Genomic DNA, 15,784 nt, shown 5'->3' on the forward strand with positions numbered 1-15,784 from the left:
TTTTGCAGCCTGCTAATTTTCAATTCATAATTAAAGTTTGAATGACTAAGCATGAGGTTAGAAACAAAAATGGCTCTCAAAGATTTTCACCTTTACTCATCATTAGAATCACTGAAAATTTAATCAGAAAAGCTAGACAACAAAATTATGAATTTGATACTTACCTCTATAAGGAAATTATGACTTTTGCAAGCTTCCTTCAAGGTTATGTCCATCACATCATTGTGGAGGCGGTTTTTGGCTGTGAAATATGCTCGATATTTCTGCCGCTTAGCATCCAGCATTATGGTATAATTCATAATTGCAGCCAAACCTGGAAAAAATGTATTACTGTGATAGCATACATCCTTGGATGCTACTCCTTCACGAATAGTCCACTGAAGGCAGAATATGAAGTGAATATGAACCCAAGTGCAGTTTATTTACAAGGTGATAATCCAAACAATAAACAAACACTTGACAAGGCTTGAACAGACTTGGGATGAAACAGACTTGACTTGGCATGAAACAGACTTGACTCACCGACAGCATGTTACAATATTAATACACAACAAGCCACAAATGGCAAAAACATGACTACTTATAACAAACAATACAGGTCACATGACAAGAACAAACCATTGGGAAACAAGACTTATGACAAGACAATAAACCAAAACATGAATTGGAACATGACACAAGGAACAAAAGGAAAATAATAGCCAGACAACAAGAGGGCAAGGGAAGCACGACACAAACAGCATGAATCAAACTACAAAATAAAAGACATGAAAACAAGAACATGAAACAAAACCCCAAACATGAAGCCAAACCCCAAGACAGATACAATTAGAAGAATATTAGCAATGCAACGATATGGGATTTTGAGAGGTCTGTTCACAAAACTAAAACAGTATTAGTATGTAATTAGTTTATGAGTAAACCTGTGAGGCTGTGTTTGAATCCACTCATGGTGAAGCACACGGTCAGGATGTTTTGAAGTGGCTTTGTGCAGTCTGTTACATTGGTTGGTATTTTGGATGGGTTGTAAGTTACTTTGGTGTTCAAGAGCATGATGGGTCTGGATCTAAATGATCCACATATATAACACATATATAAGTGATTATGACCAAAACTCTGTATTTGTATATATTTTGAGTTCCTTTAACAGACCTAAAAAGCAGAACTGCTCCTATGGACCCAACAGCAATATCAGGAAGGCTGTCATTACTCTGGTCTAGAGAGGACTGACTAAATGAAATCCCAAAGTACCGCAATCCTGGTCGCACAGATGACCCAGCAATCCTCTGTCATCACACACAGGGAATGAATCAGACAATGAAAATATTAGAATGAGCTTGTGAAGTAAACCAGCGTAATGCAAGGAGGGTGCTTTAAACTACTATTCACTTTAAGTGCCACCTACTACGTCTACTTCACCTGTGAATATGTTGGATTAATTTGATCTACTCCTCCATTGAAAATGTAGATGCTGCCCTGTCCATTCTCCTCCAAAGGAGCACCAATCAGAACATCCCTGAAACCATCACCATTTAGATCTACTGGACTGGCCAGAGAAGAGCCAAACTGACCCATCTGACCTACGATTCCCACCAGCACCAACCCAGAGAAAATGAACTATAAAGATAAATCAGGGAGAGTAAAGGAACACAAATCCTGTATATATTTAATTAAAATTATTTTTATATGAATCAGAATTAATTTTCAAATTGTTCTAAAAAATGTTAACCCCATCGTTTACTGTACCTGACTTGTAAAGGCGTAAACAAACACTCTGCCCTCCCGTTCAGGCTCCATGTATGTCGGCGCAGATATCAAGAGAAGGTCTGTATTGGAGTCACTGTTCAAATCCACCACACAAACCTCAGCACCAAAATATGAGCCAATCTGAGGCTGAGAAAAGTGAAGGTTGAACATTAATATAACTTTATTTATTTTCTGCTGATGGTAGCAAACTACTGTCCATTTGTTTTTTGATTCTGTACTACTATCAATGCACACATCCCACATCTTCTTAAAACCATGTATGGATCCTACAGTTAAAGACTTTAGATCGCTCCCAATCCTCTCTTTCGAAAGCTGATTTTAATCTAGCACAAGAATCTAGTAGGAACATGTCCAACAATATCCACCAATGTCCAACAAATACATAACTGTTATAAAATCAATAATTTTGATCAAATATTTGATCAGCTGTTTCAAGGTAATAAACAGGGCCCAGTTCCCGATAATGCTCACTCTTAGCGCGCTAAGAAGACTCGAAAGATATATCTTAACAAAGTTGTTTATGTTCCTAAGTGTGTTCCCCGAAGTGTCCCTTATGAAGCTTCTTAACACGCTGCCTCTTACGTCCGATGTCACAAAGGCGCTGTCCCGATTGAAGGTGCTGAATTAGTCGGCATCGATTGCTCAGGAATCGATTTTTCACTTCACGCAAAGGTGCATTACCAGCGTTAAAGACAACACGTTGTATGCAAATGAAACATTCCTCAAATTATTCCAGTAACATTTATTTTAATATAGTTCAAGTTATCAGTAAAATATAGACTATAAATGAAACTATCAAATGGTCAGTAATATGTTCACATGATATGTTGTGACGGGTAGACGAACCGGGTATACCTCGATAATCATCCACCCTCCTTATCCTGTCATGCCACTTGTGCTGCTTCTTGACATGGGTTGAACGACTTATACAAATTATGTAATACACTTTTATATTAATGGTAAGGTACTTTATAATCAGAATTGATTGGCAAGCAGCTGCAGTTACTTCTGTTTAATGCGGTATTGATTGCAATTGGTTAATGTTTTGAATAAAAAGCAGCCTATCTACAATGAACAGAGAGAGAGAGTTAGATACAGAATATGATGGGGAAGCAACGTAAAAAAAGGGCACCAAGCTTCTCGTCAGAGGATCGAACTGAAGTTTTGCTGGACCTTGCCACCAGGTCAGAGATCACACCCCTATGGTCCACTATAACCTGCAAGTTTATGGCTGCGTATCCTTTTCGTGATATGTACGCCTGATGACAGCCCTGTTGCATCTCCTGGAACTCCTGACGTGTTGCCGGCAGCCGGATGTAATCCCCGGCATGGCACAGAAGGGTGTTGGTGACAGTGTGGACGCACCTCCACACCGAGGTCTTGCTTAGTCCGTAGCCCTCTCCCACAACCTCGATGAAGCTCTAGCAAAAAACCTAAGTGCTGCAAGCAGCTGGACTTCAGGGCTTAAAGCTAAATTCCGCCGCGTTAGCCTGGCAAGCGCAGGTCTGAGAAGGTCCAGCAGATCCATAATGAGTTGTCTTGGGAGGCGAATTATTTTTTAATATATCCACGTCAGGCAAAATGTCAAAAGGGCTTAAGTTTTGCCGAATACAAAAACTGTATAGATCTTAGTCATTTAGAGCCAAGTTGTTTGCCAGATTTTAATTATCAAAAGTGATTGCCATTTTAAATGCTTTAATGACATTACGAAATAGCCTAAGCTAATTACCACCATATTAGTTCTGATACCACATAAAGTCAACTTCATAAATAGGCCTGTATCCATTGCGAACATATTTTTTTATTAGTCTTAAAATGTCCTTAACATAAAATCATTGTTGTCATACCATAGTTTGACTTGTACTGTGCTGCGCTGATTTATAAAGACTGTTGCACAGTGGTGGCGACAAGCGTCTTGAGCTCAAACAACGCTAAGAGAGGGCTTATGAATGGTCCAGACCAACCTTACTAAAGTGTGACTTATATACTTAGATGATATACTTATATATACTTAGCGTATGAACGTGTCGGGAATCGTGCCATAAGGTTAAGAGAGAGGTTAAGGAATAGGTTAAGAACTACTTTAGCGATAAGAACGTTTTGGGGAACCAGGCCCAGTCTAATTAATACCAATCGTTGAAATATGTTTCATTCAGTTATGAATGCTTGTTTTTATATTCTATAGTGAAATACAGAAAGTTAAATTGTAAAATTGTTGGTTCATATAATTTTTTTTTATAAAAAACTACCTTTTTGAGTTATGAGTGTTTTGGCTACCATATATGTCAATGTCAATGTCAATGTCACCTTTATTTATATAGCGCTTTAAACAAAATACATTGCGTCAAAGCAACTGAACAACATTCATTAGGAAAACAGTGTCAATAATGCAAAAATGAGAGTTAAAGGCAGTTCATCATTGGATTCAGTTATGTCATCTTTGTTCAGTTAAATAGTGTCTGTGCATTTATTTGCAATCAAGTCAACGATATCGCTGTAGATGAAGTGTCCCCAACTAAGCAAGCCAGAGGCGACAGCGGCAAGGAACCGAAACTCCATCGGTGACAGAATGGAGAAAAAAACCTTGGGAGAAACCAGGCTCAGTTGGGGGGCCAGTTCTCCTCTGACCAGACGAAACCAGTAGTTCAATTCCAGGCTGCAGCAAAGTCAGATTGTGCAGAAGAATCATCTGTTTCCTGTGGTCTTGTCTTGGTGCTCCTCTGAGACAAGGTCTTTACAGGGGATCTGTATCTGGGGCTCTAGTTGTCCTGGTCTCCGCTGTCTTTCAGGGATGTAGAGGTCCTTTCTAGGTGCTGATCCACCATCTGGTCTGGATACTGTCCTCTGATCTGGACACAGACTGGATCTGGTGGCCACGGTGACCTCGGAACAAGAGAGAAACAGACAAATATTAGCGTAGATGCCATTCTTCTAATGATGTAGCAAGTACATAGGTTGTTATGGGAAGTGTTTCCGGTTCCGGTTTACCTAATTAATGCAGCCTAAAAATCCTTTAACGGATTTGGATAATAAAAGCATATTAGTATGTTATGTGTATGCCAGGTTAAAGAGATGGGTCTTTAATCTAGATTTAAACTGCAAGAGTGTGTCTGCCTCCCGAACAATGTTAGGTAGGTTATTCCAGAGTTTGGGCGCCAAATAGGAAAAGGATCTGCCGCCTGCAGTTGATTTTGATATTCTAGGTATTATCAAATTGCCTGAGTTTTGAGAACGTAGCGGACGTAGAGGATTATAATGTAAAAGGAGCTCATTCAAATACTGAGGTGCTAAACCATTCAGGGCTTTATAAGTAATAAGCAATATTTTAAAATCTATGCGATGCTTGATAGGGAGCCAGTGCAGTGTTGACAGGACCGGGCTAATATGGTCATACTTCCTGGTTCTAGTAAGAACTCTTGCTGCTGCATTTTGGACTAGCTGTAGTTTGTTTACTACGCGTGCAGAACAACCACCCAATAAAGCATTACAATAATCTAACCTTGAGGTCATAAATGCATGGATTAACATTTCTGCATTTGACATTGAGAGCATAGGCCGTAATTTAGATATATTTTTGAGATGGAAAAATGCAGTTTTACAAATGCTAGAAACGTGGCTTTCTAAGGAAAGATTGCGATCAAGTAGCACACCTAGGTTCCTAACTGATGATGAAGAATTGACAGAGCAACCATCAAGTCTTAGACAGTGTTCCAGGTTATTACAAGCAGAGTTTTTAGGTCCTATAATTAACACCTCTTTTTTTTCAGAATTTAGCAGTAAGAAATTACTCGTCATCCAGTTTTTTATATCGACTATGCAATCCATTAGTTTTTCAAATTGGTGTGTTTCACCGGGCTGCGAAGAAATATAGAGCTGAGTATCATCAGCATAACAGTGAAAGCTAACACCATGTTTCCTGATGATATCTCCCAAGGGTAACATATAAAGCGTGAAGAGTAGCGGCCCTAGTACTGAGCCTTGAGGTACTCCATACTGCACTTGTGATCGATAGGATACATCTTCATTCACTGCTACGAACTGATGGCGGTCATATAAGTACGATTTAAACCATGCTAATGCACTTCCACTGATGCCAACAAAGTATTCAAGTCTATGCAAAAGAATGTTGTGGTCAATTGTGTCAAACGCAGCACTAAGATCCAATAAAACTAATAGAGAGATACACCCACAATCAGATGATAAGAGCAGATCATTTGTAACTCTAAGAAGAGCAGTCTCAGTACTATGATACGGTCTAAATCCTGACTGGAAATCCTCACATATACCATTTTTCTCTAAGAAGGAATATAATTGTGTGGATACCACCTTTTCTAGTATCTTGGACAGAAAAGGGAGATTCGAGATTGGTCTATAATTAACTAGTTCTTTGGGGTCAAGTTGTGGTTTTTTGATGAGAGGCTTAATAACAGCCAGTTTGAAGGTTTTGGGGACATGTCCTAATGACAATGAGGAATTAATAATAGTCAGAAGAGGATCTATGACTTCTGGAAGCACCTCTTTCAGGAGCTTAGATGGTATAGGGTCTAATATACATGTTGTTGGTTTAGATGATTTAACAAGTTTATACAATTCTTCCTCTCCTATAGTAGAGAATGAGTGGAACTGTTCCTCAGGGGATCTATAGTGCACTGTCTGATGTGATACTGTAGCTGACGGCTGAATGGTTGCAATTTTATCTCTAATAGTATTGATTTTAGAAGTAAAGTAGTTCATAAAGTCATTACTGCTGTGGTGTTGGGAAATGTCAACACTTGTTGAGGCTTTATTTTTCATTAATTTAGCCACTGTATTGAATAAATACCTGGGGTTATGTTTGTTTTCTTCTAAAAGAGAAGAAAAGTAATCGGATCTAGCAGTTTTTAATGCTTTTCTGTAGGATATGTTATTTTCCCGCCAAGCAATACGAAATAACTCTAGTTTTGTTTTCCTCCAGCTGCGCTCCATTTTTCGGGCTGCTCTCTTTAGGGTGCGAGTATGCTCATTATACCATGGTGTCAAACTGTTTTCCTTAACCTTCCTTAAGCGTAAAGGAGCAACTTTATTTAAAGTGCTAGAAAAGAGAGAGTCCATAGTTTCTGTTACATCATCAAGTTGTTCTGAGGTTTTGGATATGCTAAGGAATTTGGATACATCAGGAAGATAACTTAAAAAGCAGTCTTTTGTGTTAGAAGTGATGGTTCTTCCATACTTGTAACAAGAAGTAGAATTTACAATTTTGGCTATATGAATTTTGCAAAGAACTAAATAATGATCTGAGATATCATCACTTGGCTGAATAATTTCAACACCATCAACATCAATTCCATGTGACAGTATTAAATCTAGAGTATGATTTCGACAATGAGTAGGTCCTGAAACGTGTTGTCTAACACCAATAGAGTTCAGAATGTCTATAAATGCTGATCCCAATGCATCGTTTTCATTATCAACATGGATATTAAAATCACCAACTATTAAAACTTTATCTGCAGCCAGAACTAACTCGGATGTAAAATCACCAAACTCTTTAATAAAGTCTGTATGGTGCCCTGGTGGCCTGTATAGGGTTAGTGTTAGGGTTAACCCTAACCCTAACCTAACCCTAACCCTAACCCTAACCCTATATATATAAATATATTTGATTAAATAAATTAGCTTTAAATGACAATTGTGGTGAAACATTTATCATTAACACAGAAATAGGTGTAGGGCAACAGAGATGCTGTTTTTAGGTCTCCGCCAACGTTAAAATAAAACTTACAGCAGCATTGTAGTTTCTTGACTTATTACACAATTATTGCATAGTGAAAACAATGATTTGTTTTTATGCATGGTTTTGATGCCAAAAACATAAGGGAACAACCTTGGGAGAGTCCAGCAGTTTATCGAAATTGGCTCTGATTTGTGATACAATAACTTGTCCTTGATGCTTGTATCTTGGAGCTCCTAGAATAGCATAACTGAGGCTTGACACTGTTGCAACTGCCATCGAATAACCTTCAGACAAAATGCAAAGGTTCAGTGGCAAGCATGTTCTGAGTGGTGTTTGATGCATAGAAGAAATTTAATTTAAATTCATGTCTTATAAATTTAGTTGCTTCAAAAAGCCTCACCTAGATAGCTTTCATGCTCTCTTCCTGTTTGAAAGGAATAGTCCGGAAAATATTCCTGAAATCCCCCTTTCCACTGGAAAGCTCCCACAGCACTCACTAACACACTTCCCTAAACAAAGCAAAACTAAACTGTCACTGGATTAGGAACATATAAAGCAACTCAAGTTACTGCATATCTTTCTTTTCAAATGAGAAACTATTTTAAATCATTAAACAAGGAGAAAGGGTAAAATGTTGTCTTTGAGGCACAGTGTTATAGTGTTTAATTATTCCTTTATATTTTCAACCTCAGATGAAAGTACAACTATATAACCATACTATGATCATTCACTTAGTCTGAAGAAATTAATGTTAATTATTTGGTAAAATCACATATTTACATATGATGTGAAAGCTGTGCTAAATCCATCCTGTGCAAACTCCATTCTAGAGGAATCACCTGAAGTCTGAGTTCCTGCAGCAAAGCAACGGAAGTTACAGAGATAAATCACAGATTCAAAGTCATTTAAAGCAACTATATAAAGTTTTTTTTTAGCTTAAATAATCCTTTTTAAATAATATTAACATTGAATAAGGCAAATGTTTAATTTCAATGCCTGCTATCAGAGTATGTTTTTGAAGCAGATACTAAATTTAGCAAAAAGGGCAGATTGCGTCAAGGCAGCAAGAAATGCACATGAACAGTTAAAGTACCCATTTGTAATTATGAAAGTGAATTCCACTTACTTAATTGTAAGGGGTTCCAAAGTCACAAAAATACACAAAACTACCCACAGTTGCATTAAAGCTTTAGGGAAAATTGTTCAGTTATTCCAAAAGATATATCTACAGTATAATATACCTTCAATAGCAATGATATTTTCTTCCAATTTTTGAAGAATATTATTTAGTGCATTGAAGTCTGTCACTTTAAACACATGATCGTTGTCTGGTTTAGAAGCGATTGTGTTCAACTCCTCTTTTGCATAGAAATTATTAAAAGCATTGCCAACCTAGAAACAAAAAAAAAATGTTTCTTTAAAGCATATTTATCATGTGTGGATTTTAAACTAATTTCACAAAGATGAGGAATACAAAGTAATGGGCTTTAATAAAATAATCCACAGAATACAGGTTAGAATGATGAGATAACATCCACATTGAAAGACAACACCAGACTAAGAAGAGAACCAAACAGGGAGAATAATTACACAGGAATTAAATTAGATCATTAACAGGAACACAGATGAACATAATAAACAGACTGAGGGAAACTAGTTTACAAGCAAGAGCCAAAATACAATGAAACCATACAAGACAATTAAACTGAGGATCTGTCCACACAAAAATCAAACCCACAGGTTTTTCTGTGTGGTTTGTCCACATGCAAATGCAGCGCCAGGTCACTGAATCCAAACATTTTTGAGAACTCCTTCCAGGGTGATGATTTTCAAAAACTCAGTGTTATTGTGCAGATAGTGAAATCTGAGATTTTGGCTTGTGATGACAGAGCATGCGCTGTTATCTCCGCCTACTGGAGACTTTTTCAGGCTCCTGATTGGCTAATTGGCTTTACAGTTGAGATTATATTGCCATCTGTTGGCTTGGAATTCTCTTGACAGTGCTTCATAGCATGCTTTTGAGTTTTCATGTGGACAGAATTTTTTTTAAATAGAAGGAGAAACCCTATTCATAAAAATACGCATATATGTGTGGATATGGCCTGAGAATGAAGGGCGGGGGCTCCGAAAGAGGGTGTGAACTGAAAAAAAAAACACCCAAGTAAACAACTTAGTCCTTGATCCAGAGACCAGCCAGGATGAGACACCAGGGCAGAGTCAAGAGAGAGAGGAGCCATGTAGCAGGTGACATAATGGAAGGCACCCTGAGGATGAGCAATGGAGCTGCTGAAGGTGGAGACCCAGGTGGAGTCAACAGATGTAGAGCCAAGGGGACACCGGAAGTCTGGAGGGCCAAGACGTAAGTGATGGCTCATGCAACTGAGGCAGAGGCAGGGACCTTGAAAACTGCGGCAGAACCGGAGTATGTGGAGGGATGGAGGGACGAGGAGAAGCCAGAGGAGTGGACAGGTCAAAGACTGATCAAAGCGGAGCTGGATGATGGGCCAAGGTGGATACAAGGAAGCAAGGAGCCAAGGTGGAGCCAATGGGTCAGTGAGCTGAGGTGGAGTCCAGGGCTCAGTCACTGGAGGTGGAGACAGGGGAAACTCTGGGTTTGGTAGAGCTGGTGGTCCGAAGCACTGAGGCAGATCCACACATGGAGTAGGAAATGCAGAGGGGCTGAAGTACACCAGGGCAGGCAGGACTGAGGAATTGGCTGATAGAGGAGGTAGGATAGGAAGGCTGGGTGGTAATTCGGAACATGAGCTGTGTGGAAACAGCAGAAACAGATGGGTTTCAGGAAGTACAGGACACACAGGAGACTTTGGAACATTGGGTATTATCTCCCCAAACCAATCAATTAAATCATCCTCAAAAATTTCTCCTCAAAAGTGTCCTTCTATAAGTTCCAGATCCAATATCTACTGCATCCATGTGGTAGGGTACTTGACAGGGCTTCCCTCTAAGCCATTGATCTCTACTAGAACTCCCCCATAATGCTTGTTGGTTCCATCTTATTCATCTGCTCAGACTCTTTTAGGGACACTGCTCTGGGTCGATATCCTCTCTGTTGGTTCAGGTTCTTCAATCAAGGCAGGCTGGTCTCCCTTGTCAGCAATGGGCTCTAAAACCATCTCTGTTGGACCACTCACTGTTGGTGGATGGCTGCTTTCTGGATGTAGAGTCCTCAGCCAGGCTGATGGTGAATGGGCAATAATTTTTCGCTAGCACCCACTTCATAAGTATCTTCCTTTGGACCATCCACCTGAATATTTGCTTTAGACCGCTTGTTCAGGCTTGTGTGGTAAAATACACAGAGTGAACCGTCCAGGTAGTGCCTCTGACGTGCAAGATGAAGAAAGTCCGAGAATCTCTATACTCTAGACACAGCAGGTGTACAGCAGAAAGGTCCATGTAAATAGCATGAAGGGGAAAAAAAGAAACAAATATGATGCAAATAATTCAACTGTATTTAATCTGGTGTTCTGTCACATGTGGGTGTTATACTAATCACATAAAGATGAGGAATGCAAAGAAATCTGCTTAAACAAGATAATCCACAGAATACAGGTTACTTGGCAGGTTAGAATGATAGACAACATCCACAAAGAAAGATGACACCAGACTAAGAACAAAACTAAATGAAGAATAAATAAACAGGAACAAAATTAGATCATTAACTGGAACAGAAGTTAACAGAACGATTAATTCGACTGAGGAAAACTAGGTCACCGGCCAGAACCAAAACACAATGGCCTCATTACACTGCAGGTATTGATGCCCAATTTTGATTTGTTGGTTATATAAATTTTTTTGAATGTCTGTTTACATGTTCTTTCAAGTTTGACCCATATCCGATTCATGTGTTTACACTTGCCATACCATCCAAAATATTATACATGCTTAAAGAATAATAAGACGTCATAACACCATGGAGAAATTGTCACAGTTTTAATGGTGTACAGAACACAGTTCCTCTGAAAATCTGATCTGCATGTTTACATGTTTTTTTCTATATAAATGAGGCCTGAAACCAATCTCAAAATTTTTCCTGTTTACATGGTCCGTGAACACAGCTGATCTGTGTAACATGTGAGCAAAAAATGGAATTGGTTAAAACATTTAACAGACAGTATAGCCAATTTGCCAAATTGCGATATACACATTGAGCAATACATTCATAGGAATATAAAATATTAATTAAATGTACAAAAATTTATTTCTTTTTTTTTATTTCCATGCAATTATTTATTTTAAGCTTTAAGTACATCAAAATGTTAGCAGCTCAGAAATAAACACATGAAATTCACAACAACAGATTTAGGTATAAACTGTTTAAAATATTTAAGATCTTGACAAAACCTACCCCTATGGCAAATCGAACGATGTTCTTTGCCTCTGCCTGTGATACTACATATGGCAATGACTTCGGGTCAGTTGACTGTCCATCAGTAATAACAAGCAAGATTTTTTTGGCTGATGGTCTTGCCCCTCCAGCTGTTATAAAAAGCTCATTCCTAGTATTTGAGATTTAGGAAAAATTGCAACCCACATAAATACCAAATAACTTGTAAATAACCAACCAGAAATGCTTAACAACTTCATTGCATTACTCACTTTTTACAGAAAATGTAAGCCTCTAGTTTTTCATGATAATTATGTCTCCACTCTTGACTTCAGTTCAGTGTATCATTTGTATTTCTTATAATACTTTACATTTAAACTGTTAAACTACAAATATAAATTTATATGATAATAACACACATTGTGCCAAATAAAACATTTTCAGATTATTATAATAACAGAAACAAAGTCTTACACAAGTTTTTGGATGGCCTTTGCAGTGTAAGTGGAACCCATAAAGTATGGTATTCTTGCCACCTTAGTCTCCCATGTGCTGTCTTCAATTTTGAGTTGAGCAAAATTGTAATGAATACTACAATCACTGGAGTACTGTGCAATGGCAAACTGCAACAGATAAATTCTCATTAAGTGCTCTGTAAAGCCACATGTTTTCTGAAAAATATATTTATACTTAAAAAGACACCTTCATGTGTTTCACTTTTTTATATGCATAAAAATGAAAATATTTAAGGCTATTCCTACCTGTGCATCCCGCTCAGCAAAATGTTTGATCACATTTGTCACAAAAGTCTTCATGATCTGAAAATTATAATTCTCTACACTCCCTGATCCATCTAATAGAAAAGCTATGTCAATCTGACCAAGACAGTCTGGAAATAAAGAGAAGAAGAAGTGTGTTCATATGTAGTTAAAACTGTAGTAAAGTTACATCAAATGAGAAGAAAGTTGTTAAGTTAATTTTGTCATGATCTCCAGCTCGAGTGCCCATAAGCTACACCAGAGGGCACTCTTCCTGTCTTCTGGATTGTATCATGAACTGTGTTGTCAACACTCTTTTTGTTCCAATTCCTGCCACCTGTATGTAATGATCTCATCCATGTTTGCACATTTAAGCCTTTGTGTTTTTGCCAGATGTTGCAAAGTCTTGCGCACTGTTGTGTTTCTCTATGTTTCAGGATATTTACCCTGGTTTCTGTCATTGTCTTGGTTCTTTGCCAGTTTCCTTGGATTTACCTGTGTGCCTGCCTTGGACCTCTGTTGTAATGTGGATTTTTTACACTGCTTGTTCAATGGATCATGATTATGGACTACACTCAATAGAGCTTGTATTTGGATTTCCTAGTCAAGTCTCTGAGCAGTGCACATAACATTTAAAAAATATTTACCTCTATATTTAGGGCTCGGTATTGGTGGTTTGATTTCATTGCTTGTACTTATAAAGCACATGCCTCTGTAGTTGGTAGCTGCTGCACATTTCTTTGGAATCGTTGGGCCACAAATCTGGGTGAGATGGAATTGAAACATGAATTTAAAGGAATACTGAATCTGTTAGTAATTACCGACCACAATGTCAATCATTCTTAATGCTCTGAAAAAAGAATCAGCTTAGTAGATAAAATAAAATGCTCTTATTTCATATTACACATACAGTACATACATGTATTAATAACATAGATCAAATAAATTATATCAAATGTATTATTTTATTATATACATACAAAATGAGGTTGTTGTTCTGTAATATTGAGCATGAAATGAGCATGAAGTCTTCTCATTTCATGTATTTTAACATTTATAATTACTTTTATAAATTCAATGTAAATTTTCAGAGAATTTAATTTAAATTTTTAAGTGATTTAAACATTTGCAAGTGTGAAATAGATATGCTATGTACTTAATTTGTAACTGATCTCTATAGTGTGCTGAATAACTTACTGCCACCTTTGAAGATTTTGGATCTTGAACCAAGGAAAGTCCAAGAGACATGTTGACAGCTTCCGAGGGCACTTCATTAACATACAGACAGTTCATTTTCATTAAAAAGAAAAAAAAAAGTACCCATGGGGGTGAAGCGCATGCTCTCATCGCAGAATTGAGGTAGAAACTAATAAATATACTAGAAAGTCTATTATACAACATAATCTATTAAACAAACTCCACTTTAACATTTCCATATATATATTTCCCTATTTGTAGAAAATAGCAAATAATATTTCAATTATTACTATAGTACAAAACCCCAAATACCATTAATGTTCATTGATGAGCATCTTCCTTCTGTGACCAAACAGCTATAAATCTGTCCTCTTTGACTTTGACTGATTTGAATTAAAGGATCACTCACGATTAGGCTGTAAGAAAAGAGTTAAGAATATGTGTTAGGATTAAAGAATATGTGAATAAGTGTATACCATCAAACTTAAAGGTCCTATGACATGAAAATTTCACTTTCTGAGGTTTTTTAACATTAATATGACTTCCCCTAGCATGTATGTGGTCCCCAAGTTTCAAAAAATTTTAATCGGTGCAAATCGAGATTTTACTATCTTTCTCTGCCTTTGAGAAAATGGAAGCTCAAACGGGCTGATCTAGAATCTCCTCTTTGTGACGTTGTAAAGAGAAATGTTACCTCCCCTTTCTCTGCTTTGCCCGCCCAAATATTTACATATAATTCAGTCACAATGTCAGCACAGGCGTTACAGGCGTTACAAACAGACTTTTATGATATGGATTCGACAGCACCGCCACAAACAGTGAGTAACAGTGTTCAATAATGCCTGACCTGTGATCAGTGATTTCTGATGTGTAGTTAATCATTCAAGTTCACACAGACTTTCTTTCTAAATCGTTTAATACTGTTTATGCATCAGTGACTAAACGATCAACTTCACGTTGTTTCTCTTAGTAGCATGAAACAAATCTGTTATTTAAATTGTGATTTAACTACAGAGAGCGATCAAAGAACGCTCCCTTTTTTCCGGAGCTCTCACACATCGCGAGTATATCTGCACACTTGCCTAAACTGCCGTTACAATGAATGACGCTGTTATGCTGCACAACAAAGCTCTTACTATATTCATGTGTTTGCTGTTAGTTGTGGTGGAAGCATTTTGTGAGAGAAAACGTGTTGCAATAATGACGAGATCACTGCATTCACACGATAAACAGACTCTGTCTATTCAATACTCATCACTGCAGCCTTTCATGTGATGGGAAAAGATCGAAAAAATAATTATATAATCAACAAATCCACGATTCGTTAATCTCGACAGCTGTAGTATATATATATATATTTATTTATTTGAGAGGGGTTCCACATGTAATACGCATTTCAAATGCAAAGATGTCAGCCAATCACAACAGTTGTCGTTTACTCTGAGTCTCACAGCAGACACGCCCCTTAAAAAACAGAGCATTCAAGCCAGAGGGCTAATATCAGGATATAAAAAATGTTTTTTATTTCTAAATTTTAAATGTAAAAATCATACTAACAATTTAAGTACACCTAATGAAACATTAAAAAGCATTTAAAGAAAAGGAAATAATCCATGTCATGGGACCTTTAAAGACTGATGTGTGTCACAGTTTGCTTTAGGTGTTGGCTTAAGTTCATGTTTTCAAGTCTTTTATTTTGAAGTTTAGAAATTTATTTTAGTCATGGATCTTGTCTAGTCATGTGATTCCCTGTTCCCTCATGGTTGCGTTTCAGTCCATTGTTTATGCCCTTCACTTGCAAACTGTACTCCTGGTTACTTGGATATACGTCACTGATTACATTGCATGAGTGTCCACTACGGGTGAAACCCTTGGAATGGAATGAACTGGAATGTCCTAAGCCCTTGATCACTTAGAATGTCAATGTCAATGTCAATGTCACCTTTATTTATATAGAACAAAATACATTGCGTCAAAGCAACTGAACAACATTCATTAGGAAAA

General features: G+C 37.5%; 1 protein-coding gene across 1 annotated transcript in view; it reads right to left on the minus strand.

The window, feature by feature from the left end:
- LOC132121898 (integrin alpha-X-like) overlaps positions 1–15,784 on the minus strand; it is a 237,516-nt gene that overhangs the window by 43,939 nt on the left and 177,793 nt on the right. The window contains exons 15-17 of the mRNA XM_059531629.1: positions 1,153–1,286; positions 924–1,066; positions 165–313 (exon numbers count right to left, since the gene is read on the minus strand). Of these exons, the coding sequence (XP_059387612.1) occupies positions 165–313; positions 924–1,066; positions 1,153–1,286 (426 nt within the window). The remainder of the gene's footprint in view (positions 1–164; positions 314–923; positions 1,067–1,152; positions 1,287–15,784) is intronic.

This window comes from Carassius carassius, chromosome 40 (genome assembly GCF_963082965.1).
Source record: "Carassius carassius chromosome 40, fCarCar2.1, whole genome shotgun sequence".
In the NCBI taxonomy this organism is placed as follows: domain Eukaryota; kingdom Metazoa; phylum Chordata; class Actinopteri; order Cypriniformes; family Cyprinidae; genus Carassius; species Carassius carassius.